We start from the raw sequence: 21,193 nt of genomic DNA on the forward strand, positions 1-21,193 counted from the left end.
GCAGCACGGAGACACCCTCAGGCAAGAGCTCTGCTTCGTCTTTTCATCAAGCCCTGCACAGGGTCTCTGAGTAACAAGGATGCTGAGGTCCTCCACTCCATTCACTATGTAGAGATGACATCAGTGCATCTCCTCTGTCGTCTCTTCCTTCTTTCTTTTCTATTCCTTCTTTCTTTCCTCCTTGTTCCCTTTTCCCATTCATACAGTCTTTCTTTTCCTTCTTCCTTTCTCTTTCATTCCTTCTTTCTCTTTTTTCTCCTTTTTCATTCTTCATCTCTTCCTTTCTCTTCTATTCGTCTTTCCCCTCTTTCCTCGTTCTTTTCTTTCTCTTTCTTCTACTTTTTTGCCTCTTTGCCTCCTCTTCACTTCTGCTTCCATTCCTGTCTCCTCCTTTTCACCTTTACCAAAATATTTTCTACATCTCTACACAAAGCTCACCACGGAGCACAGACATACCCTTTGGCAAGAGCTCTCCTTACTCTGCCCTGACACCTTCCATTCTTCCTCCAGACGAGGAGCAAACTTCCTGCTTTCCTCCAGTCTATGCAAGACAGACACTGACCATTCACTTTGCCTTCTTGAAGAAGATCACACTCTTTAGGATCTGTCCTCTCAAGTAGACAATCCATGACCCTCTGAAAAACAAGACCAAACCCCAGGTACTTGGACATCTGCGCAAAAATGCTCCAGTGAGCCCAAACAACACGTAACGAGTCTTTCCTTTGGGAACTCTAACCCAGCGCAGCCCAGAATGAACATTCTCCAAAGCCACAGCTCCTGAGCACTCTTCATGTACCTCGAGGTAGAGCTGTTCTTCTGGCTGCATTTTCCACCTCCACAATGAACGACGAGCTCCTGCTTTCCCTTTCAGACAGGCATGCACTGTCAGAACATCACAGCAAGAAACTCGGTGCCCAGGGGCATTAGTCACCTCCACATACCTCTCACTCAGCAGCATCAGCTACCCCTCAAAAGCCACCAAGGTGACACCACGGCATTTGCACTGACAACATCCCTTAACTCCCAACACAGCCACTCCAAAAACTGCATCAGGGTCCCTCCTCCAGCCGTGCTGGCTGCCACTTGCCCACACTGTGTCCAGAAGCACCAAGAAAGGAACGAGGGCAGGCAGTGGTGCTTTGCCGCTCCAACCACTGAATTATACAATACCTCATTTTAGAAGGGATCCATACGGACCATCGAGTCCAACTCCCAATCCAGGCAACATTCAGCCAATCCAAGATGAAGATACCATGAGTCGACGGAAACAAAAGTACATCTGTCTCTCAGATTTATCTTTAGGTAGGAGCGACTTACCTGTAGCATCACTCATTGCTTCTTCAGAAAAGAAACACTTGCAGGGGAGGAGAATGGATTCTAAGGGACATTTGCCCTTAAAGTTAGCACAGATTTCTGAGGAAGATGGAGAGGAAAAAAATGTTCTACATTCTGCAAAAGCCTTTAAATCACTGGACAGTCACAGTCCTCCCTGATGCCCTTTTGTCAAAGGGGAAGCAGGAGGGACACCTGAAAGCTAAGGACTTTCTCTCAATGTAAACCTCAGCTCAGGACACTGGAAAGCCATCCCCTGCACTGATGGCCAACTGCCTCTAACTCTGACACCCAACGCTGACAAAATTCTGCCACCTGAATTTCATCCACTGCCACCAACACATCTTCAATTCGAGAAAAAAACACCAAAATGGTGGGTGGTTTTGATGAGAGGAGAGAAGAAAACTAAAGGAACCCATTCCACTGCACTGAAACGCAAGGTTTGACAACATCCCGAACATGGACACCACTTCTTCCTCTCCCTAGCAAGAGTAAGAGAACAGAGAAGACCAAGGAAGGTTTAGAGAAGGCTGGCAGTGTCATCCAAATTTCAGAAAGCTTCTCTTTGACCAACAACATTTCACACTAAAAAAAAAAAGAGACCAAAGGCACATACAGCAGTTATCTTCACAAGCTGTAATACCTTGGAGAACAACACGGCATGAGGATATGCAGAACTTTAGGAAATCCTGAGAGGAGTCCAGGCAAGCAGCTCTGTGCACCCCAGGCCTCTTCTCAAGACTTTCTATTGGTATCCTCTACCCCATGCCATGGAAAATAGCATCACCACAGCTAAGCAGACATTCTTCAGTCCTTCCCCAGTGACACAGAGAGTCTTCTACCCACCATCTCTATTTCCATCAGGGAAGACTCTTTCCCGCTCAAAGTCACCCTCCCCATCACACATGTCCAGGCCCTACTTGATACCACTCGCACAATCACTGCCAAAATACTCAGACATAGCTCAACACCAACAACATCCCCACCTCTAAACTCCAGTCTGAGCATGACCCAGACCTTTGCACAGCCTCACCTTTCCTTGTGACTGGCACAAAGAACACATGGAGGGCTGGAAAGCCACTCACTGTCTGGCAGACATTTCCCAGATGCCTGAACTTCACCCTAAAGACTTTGTGCCTTTTCAGAAATTTCAGATGGAAACACCACAGAGCTGCACGTTACAGTTCTTAAAGATTCTGTCATTGCAATTGTGACAGCTCAGATTCCACTCCACACGGATTACGTTCTTGGAGAGATTCAAACCAAATGTTGAAGTGTAAGCGCACTTACGATATCAACTGGACAGGAACGTTTGTACCAAAGGGGAAGAGAGTTGGGATGCTCTGGAGAGTTTGGTGTATGTGTTCACATAACCCAACGAGTAAAGAATGACGAGCAGAACAGCATCTGTACTGAGGCCGACTGAGCAAGTGCACAAGCAGGAGAAGTCGAGTGCACAAACATTACACTCACCTCATCACATCGCCTTAAAATCAAGCCTGAGGAGGTGCAAGGAACCATCACAGCAACATCAATGGCTGTAGAAGCTACTATGGAGGCCAAACATATGACAAGGATAGCAGACTGAAGCATTGCCTATCTCCTCTTTCAGAGAAGAATCACAGAAGGGGAAGACATCTGAGGAAACCACATGTGAGATCAGCACGGTCAGAGGTCAGCAAAGGCAATAAGGCAGTAAAGAGTGCCCGGGGACTGCCAGCATCACAGCCTGTGTGTCATGCAGGTCTTCATCAATCTTGAAAGGAAATGCTACACACCAGCAAGTAAGACCATCCTGAAAACTGGTATTGTGGCACCTCTCATCTCAATTGGCACTGATTTTATTCTATAGGAGAATAACTCACACTCTATTCTTTGCATAGATTCCTTTCCTGCTTCCTTTTCCCATGTATAGATTCCTTTGCTACTTTGTTTCTCCCTCCATCCCTTCCCTTTTCCTTACATAGATTCTTTCCTTCCTCCCTTCTCTGTTTCCTTCTTTCTTGCATAGATTCCTTCCTTTCTTGCTCCCTTTCTCATTCTTTCCTTCTTCCTTTCTCACAAGTCCTCTTTCCCTTTCTCTTCTGTCCTCTCTTCCTTTCTTCCTTTTCTCTTCTCTCTTTCCTTCTTCTTTCTTTTCTCTTCCTTTTTCTTTCCTGGTCTCTCCTGCCCTAGATTGACTCCTGTTCTCTGCTGCTCCCATTCTCGTCTCCTCTTTTCTTTTTCCCATTTATCAAAATATTTGACACATGACTACACCACACTTGCCAGGAGGCATGGAAATGTCCTTTGACAAGAGTGCTCATTCCCCTCCCTTCTGCCTTCCATGCCTACAGATGGGCAACAACCTTCCTGCTTTCCTCCACTCTATGCAAGACAGAAAGACCGCACCTTCCTTACCCTTCTGGAACAAGATCACACTCAGCAGCCTTCAGTCCACTCGAGGACTTGCCATACAGCAAAGCACGGCAATCATATGGCAAAGAACAGCTCTGCTACGTCACAGCAGAATCCACCACCCTCTGAAACACAGGCCCGAGTTCCAGGTAATTGGACGTCCCTGCAAACAGGCTCCAGTGAGTCCAAACAACGCACAAAGGGTCCTTCATTCAGGAACTCAAACCCATCACAGCCCAGAACGACAATTCTTGCTGACAGAAGAAAACCAAAGGTTCCCATTCCACTTCACTGAAACGCAAGGCTGGTCAAAGTCTTGAATACAGAGAGCACTTTAACCCTTGCTAGCAAGAGAGGTGAGCAGAGAGATGACCGAGGAGAGCTTTACAGAAGGCAGACAGAATGATTCAAGCTTCAAAAGCCTTCTGTTTGACCAACAACATACCAGTTCAAGAGAAAATGATTCAAGGAGCCTATGGCAGATGTCTTCACATCATACAGGAATACCACAGAGGGCAAAAGGGCGAAAGGATGTACAGAACTTCTGGAGGTCCTAAGAGCATGCCAAGCAAGCAGCTCTGCATCAGGCCTCTTCTCAAGGTTTTCTACTGGCAATCTCTATGACACACCATGAGGAATGAGATCTCCAGCTAAGCAGACATTCTCAAGTTCTTCCCCAATGACACAGTCCGTGCTCTACCCAGCAACTACATCTCCATCAGCCAAGACTCTTCCCCACTCAAAGGCACCCTCCCAGTGATGCATGCCCAGCCCATACCCCATCTGACTACAGGCATCGCTGTCACAATACTCAGGCATTGCTTCACCACCAGAATGTGACCCAGCTCGAAACCCAGGCCTTTGCACAGCCTCATCTTCCCTCATCATCAGCACAAAGAACATACGGAGGGCTCAGATCCACTAACTCTCTGGAAGACTCTTTTCAGATACCAGAACTTCACCATAAATACTTGGCACCTTTCCAGCAATTTCGGGAGGAATCTCTAACAGAGCTGCACGTAAGAGCTCTTCAAGATTCTGTGACCAGATCAGTGACACCTCAGATCCCACTCCACATGGATTTAGTTCTTCAAGAGAACCACACTAATGCCAAAGCAAAAGCGCACTCATTTTCAACTGGGTGAAAAATTTCGTACCACAGAAAACCAGAGCTGGGCTGCTGTGCAGGGTTTGGCGTGTACGTGCACACATCAGAACAAGCCATGTGTAATAGGACACAGCAGCTCTACCGAGGCCAGATGTGCAAGGACACATGTAAGGGAAGTCAAGAGCACAAAGATTATACTCGCCTCATCATGTGCCCTCACAAACCCTTCCCAAGTAGGACAAACAAGCAATCACGGAAAGATCAATGGCTGTGGTAGCTACTACAGATTCCCCCCACTACACAAGGAGAGCAAACTGAAGCACTACCTGTCCACAACACACTTCCAAAGAGAGAAAAGGTCCCTCAGACAGTATTCTGCAATCTGCACCTCACTCTCCCTTAAGCAACACATTGCCCACACCAGGGAGGCAGCAGCATCAGGGACTGCTTCTGGTGGCAGATCTTCATAACATCAAAGGTCACTGTTGGCATGTCAATACCATGTAACTATCTGAAGATCCAGAAGGCCTGCAACTCCAGACCTTTCCAGCCTGGGAAAGATCCTGCAAAAGAATTGCATGCCCATCCTGCCACATTCTTCCTTCTAGGAATTCTCCATTCTCCACTAAGGTACATGTGTTCTCAAGACAAGCACATCATCTCTCATTTTTCTCTTCTTATGACATGGCCATTGTCTTTCCCAAGGATTTCCACAGTGTTTCTAGGAGAGAACACCAAAGCTGGGCTGCTTGTGCAGGGTTTGGCATGTACGTGCACCTATTGTAATGAGAGAATATTGACAAGAGGACACACCATCTCTACCGAGGCCACCTATGTAAGTGCATGAAGAGAAGAAGCCAACCACCCTTCCCAAGGATGACAAAAGAACAACAACAAGGATGTTGTTACAGCAACATCAATGGCTAGGGAAGCTCCTGTAGATGCCCACCACAACACAAGGATAGGAGATGGAAGCACAGCTGTCCCACAATACCCCTTTCATACAGTGTTCTGCAGGCTGCATCTCACCCCCTCGTGCCAACACATTTCCTACGGCACTCAGGCAGCAGCACAAACGACTGTTTCTGATGCCAGATATTCATAACCTCAAAAGACATTAAGGACATTTCAATACCATACACTATCTCAAAATCCAGCAGGCCTCCAACTCCAGATATTTGGAGACTGGAAAAAAAATCCTGGGCAGGAACACTCTGTGCCCATCCTGCCTCGTGCTTTCCTCTAGTCAGCCTCCATTCCCCACTCTGGGACATGCATTCTCCAGACAAGCACATCATCTCCTATTCTTGTCTTCTTATGACATGGCCCATGCTCTTCCCAAGGATTCCCAGTTCCCTCACACAACTCTTTTCACTGCTCAAGGTCACCCTTCACATCAGGATGTGGCCAGACCCTACTCACTGCCACATTGATCTCTGCCACATGCCACAGTTTCCTCTCCCACCCTGGAGCTCATGCCAGCTTTAGCAGACCCTTCCCACCAATGACAGCACCATAAAAAATCCATACAGATGGTATCATATAGATATCATGGTATCGAGCAGACGCTCTACTCTTTCTAACAAAGGTGATATTTCAACAGATCTCAATGGCAATGGCAATGATTTCCTGCTGGGAGAAGAATAACCCCATCGTTGACAAGAAACCCGATGGAACGGATGGTATCAATTTCGCAGGAGAGTTTGAGTTTGTGTGATTTTGTTATTTAGGCTGTGGACTGGTTGGGCTTGCTTGCTTTGTTTGTTGGTGGGGAATTTTTTGTTGTAAAGGAAATTTCCGGGGCTTTGAAAAGGTTGCGGCTGCTAACGCAGATATTGAAAAAATATCTTAACATGCCAGCGTACGTCACACTGCTTCACTGGCCAGCAATTCAAGTCCACAACCATTCCCATCAATGAGATCACCATAGAAAACATACAGATGGTATAACATACCCTTGGTTCAACAGACCCTCTGTACTTCACCTTTCATGTTTCGCAATGCTTCACAACTGGGAGCTCCGCACACTTCTGAAATGTTTCACATCCATTTGCAGAGAAGATGTCAGGACACTTCTCATGGCAACGGGCACTGATTTGCATTTTGTGAGAGAAAACCTGAACGCTGACGAGCACAGCGCTGTAATGGATGGTATCTTACGTGTAGGACAAATAAGGATTTTTGGAAAAGAATGTTTCTGAAGGTTCCATAAGGCTTTCAATGCATATACAAAAATCGAAAACTTATCAAAAATGACCAGCGTACATCATATCATTACAAGCAATAAATAGTGTCTGGGGGACTGTCACCACCACAGCAAGCTCGGGTGCAAATGCCGCACATCACCAAGAAAGACCGTCCCGAAAGATGACGTAGTGGGTACCTCTCATCGCAATCGACAGTTATTTTAGGCAACTCACACACAGTAGAGCAGAAGCAAAGGTCCCATTAACATCCCCAAGCACTCGCCAAGCACCCACCGCCCACACGCCGCGCGGACTCAGACACCCTCCCACCAACGCCTGACCAGTGGCCCTCACGGAAGGGCAACTAAGGCCACCAGGGCCATAAGGGTAACAAGGGAGAAGGGGCCCGGGGCAAGGGGCGAGGAAGGGCCACTGACCGTGTCCAGCAGAGCGGGCGCCTCCGGCTGCGTCTCCTTCGCCGCGGGGCCGGGCGGCGGCGGGAAGTTGGGGCTGAAAACCATCAGGTCGCTCTTGCCCGCGCCCTCCGCCACGCACAGGCTCCGGCTCTGGCGCTGCGAGTACGACCAGCTCCCCACTTCGCTGGCGCACACCAGCGTCGCCGGCCCGGGCCCCGACAGCACGGCCGCCCGCGGCGCCCACCGCCACGCCCCGTACAGCACCAGCGCCAGCACGAACACGCTCGACACGGCGCAGATGGCCACCACCAGCCACACGTTCGTCCACGACGACCACGACGACGGCGACGCGCCGCCCTCCGCCGCCCGCACACCCGACCCCGACGACGACGAGAACGACGACGACGACGAGCCCGCGGCCGCCAGCGCCGCCTCGGCGCCCTCCACCAGCGACACGCTCAGCGTGGCCGTGGCCGAGCGCGCCGGCTCCCCGTGGTCCCGCACCACGATCACCAGCCTCTGCCGCGGGCCGTCCGCCTCCTCCAGCGCCCGCGCCGTGCTCACCTCGCCGCTGTACAGCCCCACGCGGAACGGGCCCTTCCCCCGCGGCTCCCACAGCTCGTAGCGCAGCCACGCGTTGTAGCCCGAGTCCGCGTCCACCGCGCGGATCTTCGCCACCACCTGCCCCGCCGGCGCCCCCCACGACGCCCACGCCCACAACACCCCCGACTCCGGACCCGCAGCCGGACCCGACGCCGCCGAGCCCCCCGCCGCCTCGGGCCCCGGCCCGCCGCCCGCAGCCGGCAGCAGCGCCGGCGCGTTGTCGTTCTCGTCCACCACGAACAGCTGCACCGTCGCGTTGCCGCACAGCGGCGGCTCCCCCGCGTCCACGGCCCGCACCTCGAACTCCAGCACCTGCACCTCCTCGTAGTCCAACGGACGCACCGCCCACAAGCGCCCGCTCTCCGCGTCCACCGACACGTAGCTCGACGCCGAGCGCCACCCGACGCCCGGCCCCGCGCCCCCGCCGCCGCCCTCCGCCACCGAGTAGCTCACGCGCCCGTTGCCCGCCTCGTCCGGGTCCCGCGCCCACAGCCGCGCCAGCTCCGCGCCCGCCGCGTTGTTCTCCCGCGCCAGCACCGTGTACACGGCCTGCGCGAACGCCGGCGCGTTGTCGTTCACGTCCGACACCGACACCCGCAGCCCGCGCCTGCCAAGCAGCGACGGCGACCCGCCGTCCTCCGCCCGCACCTCCACCTCGTACTCCGACACCCGCTCCCGGTCCAGCGCCTCCCGCACCACCAGCGAGTACGACCCCGCGAACGTCGACACCAGACCGAACGGCCCCGCCGGCCACACCGCGCACCGCACGCGACCGTTCGCCCCCGAGTCCCGGTCCGACACGCTCAGCAGCGCCACCACCGTCCCCACCGACGCGTCCTCCGGCACCGGCACCGACAGCGACGTCACCCGCACCTCCGGCGCGTTGTCGTTCACGTCCAGCACCTCCACCACCACCTTGCAGTGACCTGACAAAGGGGGGGTCCCCTTGTCTCTTGCCTTAATTTGTAGGTCGTAGAAAGTGACTGTCTCAAAGTCCAGGGCGCCCGTCAGTCGGATCTCCCCGCTTTTCGCATCGATGCTGAACACATCGGATGCAGAAGGAGGAAGAAAAGTATCAATTTCATAAACCACTTCTCCATATATTCCCAAGTCGGGATCCGTGGCGTTCACCCGCGCCACCAGCGTCCCGTCTAAGGCATCTTCGGGCAAATGCACGTTGTACACCGACTGGTTGAAGTGGGGCGCGTTGTCGTTAACGTCCAGCACCGAGATCACCAGCTCCATCGTGCCCGTCAGAGACGGACGGCCCCCGTCACTCGCTGTCAGCACCAACCGGTGCACTGGCACGGTCTCCCGGTCCAGACCTTTTGTGAGCACCAGAAATAGAGATTTACTGCGCGAGTTGCTGTTTTCTTCCTCTATTCTAAAATAGTCGCTGGGGCTGAGCGTGTAGGAGAGCTGCGCGTTGGCTCCCACATCGGCATCTGACGCGCCCTCCAGCGGGAAACGAGACCCCGGCACCGTGGTTAGTTCCGCCATGCTGAGGTTTTTGCGGGCGGCGGGGAAGTGCGGGGCGTTGTCGTTGATGTCGGTGACCTCCAGCTCCACGTGGAAGACGCGCAGCGGCCGCTCCAGCAGCACCTCCAGCCGCAGGGCGCACGGCGCGCTCTTCCCGCACAGCTCCTCCCGGTCCAGCCGCGAGCTCACCACCAGCGCCCCGCTCGCCCCGCTCACCTCCACGCTCGCCCGCCGGCCCGGCGCCACCAGCCGCAGCCGCCGCGCCTCCGCCTCGCCCGCCTCCAGGCCCAGGTCCTGCGCCAGACGCCCCACCACCGTCCCGCCCTTCGCTTCCTCCGCCACCGAGTACCGCACCTGCCCGCCGACCACCGCCCAGGCCGCCTGCAGCACCACCACCCGCACCACGGGCCCCCAGCGCTGCCGCTGTGGTCCACAAACGCCCATCGCAATCACCGGCTCCTTTTTGTCTCCACCGCGTAATTACGGATCTTGGTATGGAAAGGGTTTTAGCTGTGCACTGTGCAGCAACCCTTTGTCAAGGGCTGCACATCCTCTTCTCTGCCGCTCTTCTTCTCTTCTGCGTTCTTTTTTTATGTGCACCGGAAGGTCTTTCCCCGCCCTTCTCCCGGTTTTATTATACGTTTATTAGGTCAGAGCGGCATCAAGCGGCATTCTGCACAAATTGCCTCTTACGGTTCTCTGCAAATCGCGCTGCTTTGCTTCCTCTCTGCCGTTTTCCTTCTCAGTTCCAGGATTTTTATTGTCTTGGTTTAGAAGAAGTTCATACGATTCTCCCCTGCTTCTTCGTAGAGCGCCCTTCCGCCAGCTTTTCTGAAACACAGTGCTTTTCGCTAATTACAACTGATTTTGAGGCCTGAATCTTGTTTTTCGGTTAAAAATGCAGAAAAACCCCATCAAGCTTTTAATTCTTCTCGGAGACGCTTTTTTTTTTTTTTTCTCGACTGCTGTTTATTGTCACTCCTACTCACCTTGATTTGTAGCCCCTGTCATCAGTTCAAGTGGCCGAAAACTCATCTTTCACACTTGTTTTCCTACTGAAATGGTCTTGCCCTAAATGACATTGAACATATTTTTCAATTTATGGGACTGGTCCCAAGATGGCCCTGATTTGGGTTCCCCTCTATTAGAAACCCTGAGGTTTAATTGTAGCGTTTCCGAAAATATGCCCGTTCCACACGCATTGGAACACTCCACATTTCTTTCAATAAAATACATCTTTTGTAGTGTTTTGCAACCAAGCCACCGGGCTGAGGGCCTTCACACACTGGTGCTGTGAGCAAGTCTTGTAAGGATCGGTAAGAATCGGGTACAAGGGAAAGAGAAAACTGGGAAACAGATCGCTTTTTCGCTGTCGCTGGGTCCCCCCCCTGCCCCAGCATCCTTTTGAGGGAACAGGAAGATGAAACGGTTCAGCGATGGCTCCTTCACAGGAGAGACTCCGCGTTACCCACCAGCTCTGCTGACGGCGCAAGTGACCACCCTGTTGTGAAACGCTGGGTGGAAAGGGGATGCAGGAGGAGAGCAGACTGAGAAACGCAGGTTACTCCACATTTCCCTCGGAGACGGGGAGAGGGGGACGAGATGGGACACGGGAGGGCGAGAGGAGAAGCAGTCAACACGCGTGGTGACTCCAGGCCCTTGGGGGGAAGCAGAAGGAGCCGTGGGCTCTCATGGGCGAGATCCTCACTTTAAATGAGACAGGGCTGAGTTTTGCTGCCAGCTGCTCTCGCCGTTCTTGCTCGCCTTTTGCTGGAGGCTCATCTGTGCCGCAGGGTACCGGAAAAAACGTCACCGTTCTCCGCTCCGCCGTCCCGGCAAAGCCGGCTGCGCGGCTGAAGGAGAATTTTCCACCACCATTTGATGCTTCAGGACCAAATCTGCCGCCTGCCCACACCCCCCTCGTCCGGCCCCGCTCGCACCCACCATCACCTGTCCCCGCAGGCAGCGGGGCTGCGGCACCCCGGCCCCGCGGCCACCGCGCTTCCAGCCGCCGAACTGAGGACGAGAGCAACTTCTCCCGTTACCTCTGTAGCTCACGTACACAGACCAGACTTCAAAAGATTATCGAACACGATTGTGCGTACTGACCTTTTCGTATTCCCGCCCGACGATCTCCGCAGCGCCGCCGCTTCATAGAGAAATCCGCCGCTGAAGGTAGTCAGGCTTTCCCAGTACAGCAATGACGTCTTGAGTCCAGATCCGTCCCCGATATAATTTTTGTACGGCATACGCCATCAAAACGCAAAGACGAGCTCTTCTTCCTACTGCGTCTTTGTAACTTACCTGCATTTCCTTATCCCGACCAGTGACAGGGTTTTCTCTCCGAGGAAGGTATTCAGACGGACATTTCATATCCAAATCCTTGCGGAACTTTAGCTTTTGAAGATGAAGAGCACTCTTTCCTTCCAGCGCTGCTCTCGAGCGGAACAGCCCACGGGAAAGGGCAAAAGGGACCTCTGGCAGATGCTGCTGCTGAGGACTCGGACTTATCAAGCCCATTAGCACATCCCTATCGCATCCATAATGCTCACTCAGGTTTTGTCCTTCTCTTCCATTGTTTAGCTCTACACACGGATTTTCTGCAGTGTCACACTGTCATTCCCACAGACCACAGGTAAACAGACAGCGACAAATGTGTCCTACCAAGCAGAACAGCATTCGTCAACTTTTTCTAGGTGCAGGCGACAGAATCGATCTTTTTGCTAACAGAGGACCGATGAGCAAGATTCTACAAGGCACGATTTTTGCCAAGTTAATCTGCAGGCACGTTCCCCACCTCTGAGTCTTCTGGCACTTTAATTCGTGTAGCAAAAGGAAATAAAGGTTTGGGTAGAGATCAATGCCTTGACTTGTGGATAGGAAGAGATGCTGGGACAGATCTTCTATCAACAAATTCATCATGGTCGCTCCATGTGAGTCCAGGACGAGAGATGTTTAAGCAGGATAGGTTTGGGTTTTGTTGGTTTGGTTTTGGTTTTTGGTTGGTTGGTTGGTTTGGTTTCTTGTGGAGTTTGTGTTTGTTTTGTTTTATTTGTTGTGTTTGTTTTTGTTTTTTTTTTTTTTTCCCCCTACTTAGCAGTTTCCTTAGTTCATTCACTTACCTGGAATAAGTAGATCTTCTTTGCAGGAATATTTCGTGCCATATTCATAGGGACGAAAATATAATGTCGAAGTCATCTCACCAATAAGAGCAGCATTTTATTATCTTAGAGCCGTGATAGGGTCTAAGTTAAGCTTAGTGTACAATGCAGTGGCACGTTTTAACTCAGTAAAACAGCTGTTAATGAGATGACAAGCACTGACGTCAAGGATATAGGATATGGCATCCCTCTTCCTGTGGTCTGAACACTTGCCTGCATCATTTCTATATCCACTAGGCAGCAGTTTGAATAAATGACTGTACAATGCCGGAGATGTGAGCTTAGCTCATAAAAGTGTTACACATACAAGTGTTTCTGTACGTAAAGAAACAGCTAAAGAATCCAGGACAACCTACACGTTGGAAGAGTTGTTTCTTGCTTACTCAAATCCAGTCCATGTGAAATTCTCACATTCTGATGAAATCCAGCTACTACCTGAGTAGTAGTAGGACAGCGGATAGCATTAGCAAATCCGTAAGCATTGCACTGCTACCACAGATGTACAACTAAGTAGCCTTTTGTACCACCTGTATCTATAAAGAGAAGCCACGAAGGTCAGAAGGAAAAGCTGAGACGATCCTGCAAAAAGCACCCGAGTTGGTGGAAGGCTTAGTTTAGCTACTCCATCTTCGGTCAGTCTCAGAGTATGCCCTGTGCCTCTGACTAAGCAGCAAGACGTGAGGAGTGGTGATCCACGTCAAGTAAAAACCTGTACAGAAAAATCAGTAAAAGCTACTCACCTTTACACCCCGACAGCCCACCAAGCGCCAGGGCGTTACTCCGAGTCTCCTCCGTCAGACAGGAAAGGGTGACAGCCTACTTAAACTGTTGCGAAAATAACCACGAGTTTCGACATCCCATCAGAGCTCATGGAGCAAACGCTGCATTCTTAGAAAAGCAAGTAGAGCCCAAAACACCATCCGAAAGGTTCGTCTCCTCTCGTTCTTTAGACAGTGGAGAGACACACAGACTGGTCCGGGGATATTTGGAAACTCTAGTTCGACCTCCGCTGATCTCAAAGCGTGACTTCAGTTACACTTTGAGACATGGAACAGAGAATCAGCAAGAGGGAGAAAAAGCAGCAGCTCCGCCAGAATCGCTGCCGTGGCACAGGACCCCTCCAGCTTTCCCACCCCTGAGATGGAAAGGATCGCACAGCAGCTTCAGATCAGCTGGTTCAGGGTGACTGTCCCCACCGACGGCGATCCGGAAAGAGGAGCCCGTCCCCTCCTGAAGGGCAGGCGAGCCTTGAGCTCACGTCGTCGGATTTGTCTCCCCGCAAAAAGGGTCCCTGACGCCTCTTGAACGCAGTTTAGCGGTTAGAGCACGGCACAGAAAAGCCGAGACCGGGTTTCAAAGCCTTCTCGAGACTGGAAGTGTTTAAAAACAGCCTCTCCCACCATTCAGGAGTGCCCTAATCACTGAGAAAGGGACCGCCGGTCCTTCAGCGGGGCATTCCGCCCTGGGCAATGCAGGGGGAGAGGCCGGGGGTGACCCGCTCGCTCAGCGGCTGGAGCGCTCGGCGTTCAGTCCCCGCTTCTGCACATCACCGTCACCAACCACCGAATACAAGGCGGGCAGGCTCCGGGAGCAGCGAACGGACACCACCACCGCCTCCCTTTCCACCTCTGCCTTCAGCACCCTGGAAGAGCTGGAGCCTCCGTCCCCCGGCCTTTCTTGGGAAGCTGCCGGCGGTGCCCATTGCTGCGCAGCTCACCGCTGGCGCTCAGCCCGTCGCTCGGACGGCGACAGGACCCGCCGCAGGGTCACGTCAAAGCCGCCCCGCAGCCGGCCCCGGGCCGCCCAGCCCTCCCCGACAAGCCCAGCGCCTTCCTGCGACCCCGGCGCTGCTCGCCCGGGGAGCGGCCCAGCTCCCGGCTCGGCCCGGCTCCGCAGCCGCCATCCGCGGCAAGCGAATAGCGGTGCCGGTCGGAAAGCGCGTTAAAAAAATAATAATTAAGAAAAAAAAAATTAAAAAAAAAATCAGCCACTTCCGAAGAGCTCCCAAGCCAACGCGTCCCTCCCCGCGAGGGTCCGGAGCTGCTTCCCGACCCCGGCGGGGTGCGGCGGCCTTTGCGGGGCGCTCGGCGGAGCCCGCCCGCCGCTTCCTCCCGTCCGCCGGAAGCACCCGGCAGCCTTTGCTCCTTCCGCGCCGGGATCGGAGTTCTGCGGCCGGCCGCGGCCCGGGGAGCGTTCAGCGGCCACCCCCGCCTCGGCGGCATCCCCGGGGCCAGGCTCCCGGCGGGAGGCGGCAGCGGGTGGTGTCCCCCCCCCGAGCGCGTCCGGGCTCTCGCTGATCCCCCTTGAGGCGGCGAGGTTGTTGGGTTCTCAGCCGCCCTCGGGGTCGGGCTTTGCAAACTCAACCGGGCCAGTAGCTGCGCTTGTTGCCCTTGTGCCTCTCGCCCGTTGCTGTGTCGTGCTGGGCTGGGCTTTATTTAGGCTGAATCGCCTCCGAGTGGGGTTTACGGGAGCACGGGTTCTCCCACGTGTTAAGTGTTTTAGGGACACGGTGCGCAGTCCTGGGTTATTCCTTTAAGGGAGAGCGTGTCTGCTAACGCAGACCCCCCCGATCGCGGTCAGGAGGAGGTACCCTTCCGCAGTAAACATTTTGGCTATGCATCCCTCGCCGAGAGCTCGTGTGATAACCCCTCCACGCCCCCAGCCTTCCCCAATTAACATAACTGACATCTGGGAGTTCGCAGCGCATCACACGTCCCTGTTTTCCCGAGGGACAACAGGCACCGAGAGCCGTCGGTGGGCTCGGTCAGCTTCCCTGCCCGCAGCGGAGCCGCGCAGCCAGCCCGCCCCTTCGGGTGCCCAGCGCTGGGAGGGGCTGAGCTGGAAATCCTCGCCAGCTGCTCGGAGAAAACACAACAGGCACCGTTAGAGGTAGAGGATAAAACGTGGAGAATAATATTTACGGGCGGCAATTAGCACTGACCTAGAGGAAAGCCGGGTGAGATCGGGTTCCTCGCCCGGGGGTGGTGGAGGGGGGACGACACATAAGGCAGGGACCCTTTGATTTCTGGAAAGGATCTCGAAAGAGAGGGTGAGTTCCCCGAGAGCTGGTCGAGGCTGGGCAGATGATGCCCACGCTCGGCCTGAATCCCAGTTCTCTGCGCATCCGTGCGCGATCCTGTCCCGGGGGGGCGGGGGAAGCCCCCGTGTTATCCCACCCTGGAAAAACTGTGCGGAGACCAGGCACCCCGGGAGCCCCGCTGGCCGATCCCGTTGCCTTTTCATTTGCTAAGTTCATTCCCCAGACACCATTAGAGCTACAGCTCACGAGCAGATGGTTCCCCTCCGTCCCGAGGTTCATCCCGGACAGATTGCATACAATTTATTAATAACCCAACAGATGCTCGGGCACTTTCCAGCTCAGATTATATTTCCTGATTGCTCAAATCCCGGCGTGGGGGAGCTGCTCATTTATCTTCCGCTGCTCCTCTTTGTGCCTTGCCAGCACCGACCTGGTAAGGAAGAAAAGAGTGAAATCCGTGTCCCTCCCACCCCGATCCTGCGTATAAGAGTCTGGGGACTGAACTAGGTCTGATGCCAGCCTTGGGTTGGCGCTCTCAGCCCCCATGTCCCGGCGAGAACCACCGCTGCGTGCTGCCAGGGCCGCCCCGCTCCCCGCGGGCACAGCACGGACGAGCCGTCGGGGCCCTCCGGTGCTGCTCTCCGCGGCAGGGCTGGAAGCCCAGGTGCCCCTTTTGCAACCCGCCTGGCCGGTGTCTGGCAGGGAGCGACATGTCGTGGCTCCTGGTAAACACCAGGAGTCGGGACTTAAGCCCGTTGCTTCCCAGGGTTATGGTAGTTGGGTGGAGGTTCCCCCTACCCGGAGCTGCTTTCCAAACCGTGGGGGATCGCTGTATGCAGGTGAAATGTAAACAACCCAATGAAGAAAAATGATAGTGCCCTTGACACGAACTCCCCCAGCCTTGGGCAGTACCGGCAGCGAGACAGGCAATGCTGAGGGCTGGTGACCCCATCTCCCTCCTGGACACAGGGTCTCGAGAGCAGGGGGATGCACGGGGAGAAACTCCTTATGCCCTGTGAGACCCTTCCTGGAACTAGATAAGGTGCTCTGAGCTCTGGAAAAAGCCATCACAGACCTTTCAGCAACACTACGTTCAATTTTAATGCCTAAAATGGGCTTTGCTTTGCTCTGTAGCGAGAAGCACAAAAGCAGCAGGTTGTTTATACTACTGAATAAACTAAATGCAGGTCTCCCAGGGATCTTATGCAAACCACTTACCTTGAAACACAACCCCGCGGGAAAGTGAGCAATGGAGAGATGCATGGTTAATGTTTTATATCCTCAGAGCAGCATCCAAGAGCTCAGCACCAATTAGGTATCACGGAAGGCAGGGGCTGTGGTTATAATTTGGAATGCAGGAGTCACTTGTAAGGTATAAGTAACAGGATATTTGAGGCTGAAATTTAGCGGAGCATGATGTAGGAGTTAACCTTAAAGGCTGACAGCTTACATGGAGTCTTGAAGCTGAAGGTTAATTGTTAAAGTGGGAGTTTGGAGGGAAAGCTCGTTTACTGTTAGGATGCACACCATAGAGTAGTTTTAAAATAAAAATAGGAAGAATGGCAATCCTCTCTGCTCAGTGGTAGCTGGGCTGGGTAAAAAGCACTTCACTTTCTGTCAATGCAGGTGAGAGACACTCTCAGCAATAACAGCAGAAGAATATTAAAGTCTGTTACATTTTTCATAGCTCCTGACATTTGCAATATAATTCCACTTCCTTGCCTTCACCGTGCTCCCCATGCCCAACAGATTTAGTGCAGGGGTGAGTTTTCTTCATTTCAGCCTCTGTAAATAAAGTGAGAGAATTATGCAGTTGCAGGGAAAAGAATTCATTTCTTCAGCAATAGGAAAGAACTTCATGAAATGATGCCAGCCAGGCTTCCGCAGAAAGGAGAATTGGGATGTAAAAGCTGGGGCTGTTGTATTAAGATGGCCAGTGAGCACGACGTTAAAGGGGGGTTGTGGGCTATCAGAGACTGAGCTCTTTGCAATTTCAGGCAGAAACCATGTAATACATTGCAATTGCACCCTGCTTCCATAGCAATTTTCTTTCCTATCCATAGGTTCCCCCCATGCCACAGATTCCCTGAAATTCCAACGCTGGCACAGGGTTCCTGGTCAGATTGTGACTATGTTATTCAGTTTCCAGTGCCCTGCCCATCTTTTTTCCTTCTTTGTGTAACAACTACAAATATTATCCCGTGGCAGAAATTCTGTTAAATTACACAAATCTCCCACCACGATTTTTTTTCTTTAACCTCCTTTGCTGCACACCAGCTGTTTGCAGGTCCTGAATGCCATCTTCTTTTTTATTTTCATGGACCTCACAAATACGTATGTCCTCAGTGAGTTTCCTAGGCCAGGTCACAGAATAAAGCAGAGAATGAGCAAAACCTGCAAGAGCGATAAATAATAAATGTTCTTCAATCACTCACACTTTGTGCATCTGACAAATTGACACCACAGTGAGTAAATCTTTTTAAATAACACGCATGTGATAAAGGAATGTGTAATGATGCGATCTGTTGCTGTTTTGCTAATTTTCACTCCTGACCTCCTCATTAATAAAGTCGAAAAAAGGGAAATACAAGGCATGTCCAAAATAACAAAGTTGCAAAGTAGAACCTTGTAATAGAACAAACAAGCAAACGTCAGAAGGATTCACTTCCTGTATTTTTTCCCTTTTTTCCACTACAATTGCTTGGACAGTGAAAGGCTCAGCCATACTGTTCATCACTTGGAGGACAGACACACCCGTAAAAACAAAATGGAAACGTGCTCTGAAAGATCAACGAGCATATACATGCAGAAGAGAACTCAGTTGGGAACTTAGCTCTTCCCAGGGCAAGAGCATGTGGAAACGTTCAGGGAAGAGAGAACAAGATGGGGAACCAGGGCTCATGGAGAAAAAAGTAGGAAAAAAATGTCCCTTACCTGCAGACTTTACTTCTGCCTGTACAGATTTCTAAGCAGATACTGGTAGCGATGAGGGTGCAGGGTCAGGCCCCGGGGATTGTCCTTGTACAGGTTGATGGGAAGGCACGAGCCTCCCATTGCACAAGTTTTCTCTAAGGTACAAATCTGGTACAAACCTCTGCCTGCATTGCAGGCAGAAAGGATTGAATTGTCATCAGTGATTCCAGGGGCTAGGGCAGTTTGGAAAACTGCTGGGACCAGCTGGTCTTCTTCCACCTCTCCCAGGTCACACCACAGTCGTAGCTAAAACCTCTTCTCTTCTCAATGCCTTATATTCCCCAATCTTGCAATCTTTAAGCTTAGGTGAATCATCCTGGGCATTGTCTGCTCAAGCAATACCAAAATTGAAGGTTGCCTGATGTTTGAGGTGGGAGGCCAAAAAATTCAGTGAGTGGGGCCTGACCGATGTGCAACGAACAGCAAGGCATAGTACAGGGTACACCCAGGCTCTGCGAGGCTCCTGGAAATCCTGACTCCAAATGAGAGAAACAGAAACTGGTTTGCTTGAGATGCCATCCAGAGGGACCTTGACAGGCTTGAGAGGTGGGTGTGTGCAAGCCCCATGAGGTTCAACAAGGCCAAGTGCAAGGTCCTGCACACTGGTTGAGGCAATCCCAAGCACAAGTACAGGCTGGGTGGAGAATGGATTGAGAGCAGCCCTGAGGAAAAGGACTTGGGAGTGCTGGTGGATGAGAAGCTCACCATGAGCCATCACTGTGCACTGGCAGCCCAGAAAGCCAACCGTGTCCCAGGCTGCATCCAAAGCAGCGTGGGCAGCAGGTCGAGGGAGATGATTCTGCCCCTCTGCTCTGCTCTTGTGAGACCCCCCCCTGCATTGCTGCCTTCAGATCTGGAGTCCCTAACACCAGAATGGCATGGAGCTGCTGGAGCGGGTCCAGAGGAGGCCACGAAGATGATTCAAGGGCAGGAGCACCTCTCCTTTGAAGACAGGCTGAGAGAGTTGGGGCTGTTCAGCCTGCAGAAGAGAAGGCTCCGGGGTGATCTTATAGCAGCTTTCCAGTACCTGAAGGGGACCTACAAGAAAGCTGCACAGGGACTTTTTAGAAGGGCGTGTAGAGATAAGACAAGGGGCAATGGCTTTAAACTGAAAGAGGGGAGATTTTGATTGGATCTATGGGAAAAATTCTTCCCTCTGCAGGTGGTAAGGCACTGGCACAGGTTGCCCAGAGAAGTTGTGGCTGCCCCATCCCTGGAAGTGTTCAAGGCCAGGTTGGATAAGGCTTTGGGCAACCTGGTGTAGTAGAAGGTGTCCCTGTCCATGGCAGGGGGATTGGAACTAGATATCTTCCAACCCAAACCATTCTGTGATTGTATGACTCCATGATAGCTACGCAGAATATCACATCGGACTGTATGTTGTAAGCAAATGTGACGCAAATATGAAAATGTCTGAATCATCTCCTTTCTTGCCGTGGTCACAGCATGTCAGTCTCTATTAGGTTAAGGAAGGGAAAAAACTGTAATTACAGAATTACAGAATAGTTGTGTTTGGAAGAGATCTCCGGACAACATCATTCCACTCCCCTCTGCTCAAAGCATTTGGAAGCTGAAAAAGTGGATTTGTTTGAAGAGTTTTGCCCGATTTGTTTTGTTAGAGTTACGCCTGCATCATTCTTGTTTTGGAGGTCTTTGTGTGCACATGAGCTTAAAAACATTCTCTGTCTTTGTCGAGCCTGCTGTTCTCTACTCATCTTTAAGGCAACAACCAGCTGTATGCGTGCCAAAAGATTTCACTGAACAAAAACCATAAAGCAGCAAGCAATCCAGTTAAGCCAATGAATGACAGCCCCTCAACCCCAACCTAGAAAACCCTGAAAGCTGCATTTAGATTGATACTTAATTTGCCACCAAAATAAATAAAAAAATAAAGCCTTAAGCACCGTGACATTCATCAGGGAAACAAAAGCCAGTGCAGATTAGCAGCCTCCTCATTTGGAACTGTGGTGGGGAAAGAAAAACAACAAAAAAAAGATAACTGAATCCTGACTCACAGTGTCAGCCCTCGTCACAAATCCAGATAACAAAGTCCACTATATTTTGCAAACCGCAGGATATCAGGACTGTGAATTTCCCTCAGCCACCCTAGTTAGACTTGCAGCATGGACACCTGTCCCTGGTCTCCTTTTTTTTTTTCTCTTTCCTCAGCCTTTTGGTCTCTTTTGTGCAGAGGTGCACTCAGGCCTGCCCCACGTGAAAGCACACACCTATGAGAAGATCTGCTGTCTCTGGCTCCTGCCCAAGGCCTTAGTTTGGCCAAAGGATTCCCGAGAAAGATGGAGCTTGAGGGATTCTGCAGCTGCTTGATCTGTTCCCAAGGACATCGGGCAATGCTGTTCCCCAATTTTCTGCTAATACAAACTCCCTGTCAGGCTTAGTCCACTGCCTTGTTTACCACTTCTTGGCTTTCCCACTGAATCCCAGAAAGAAATCAGGCACACAATCCTAATGAAAAGCTCGGCATGTAAAGCGAGAAT

At 52.1% G+C, this 21,193-nt stretch overlaps 1 protein-coding gene across 1 annotated transcript; it reads right to left on the reverse strand.

Annotated features, from left to right (window-relative positions):
- Positions 1 to 7,373: 7,373 nt before the first annotated feature.
- LOC147527694 (protocadherin alpha-1-like) lies at positions 7,374 to 9,965 on the reverse strand. The gene has a single exon (XM_086621866.1). It carries the CDS (start codon positions 9,963 to 9,965, stop codon positions 7,374 to 7,376), a length of 2,592 nt encoding a protein of 863 aa, XP_086477992.1.
- Between the last annotated feature and the right edge of the window lie 11,228 nt (positions 9,966 to 21,193).

The sequence above is a fragment of the Tauraco erythrolophus genome, chromosome 16 (assembly GCF_009769465.1).
Source record: "Tauraco erythrolophus isolate bTauEry1 chromosome 16, bTauEry1.pri, whole genome shotgun sequence".
Taxonomy (NCBI): domain Eukaryota; kingdom Metazoa; phylum Chordata; class Aves; order Musophagiformes; family Musophagidae; genus Tauraco; species Tauraco erythrolophus.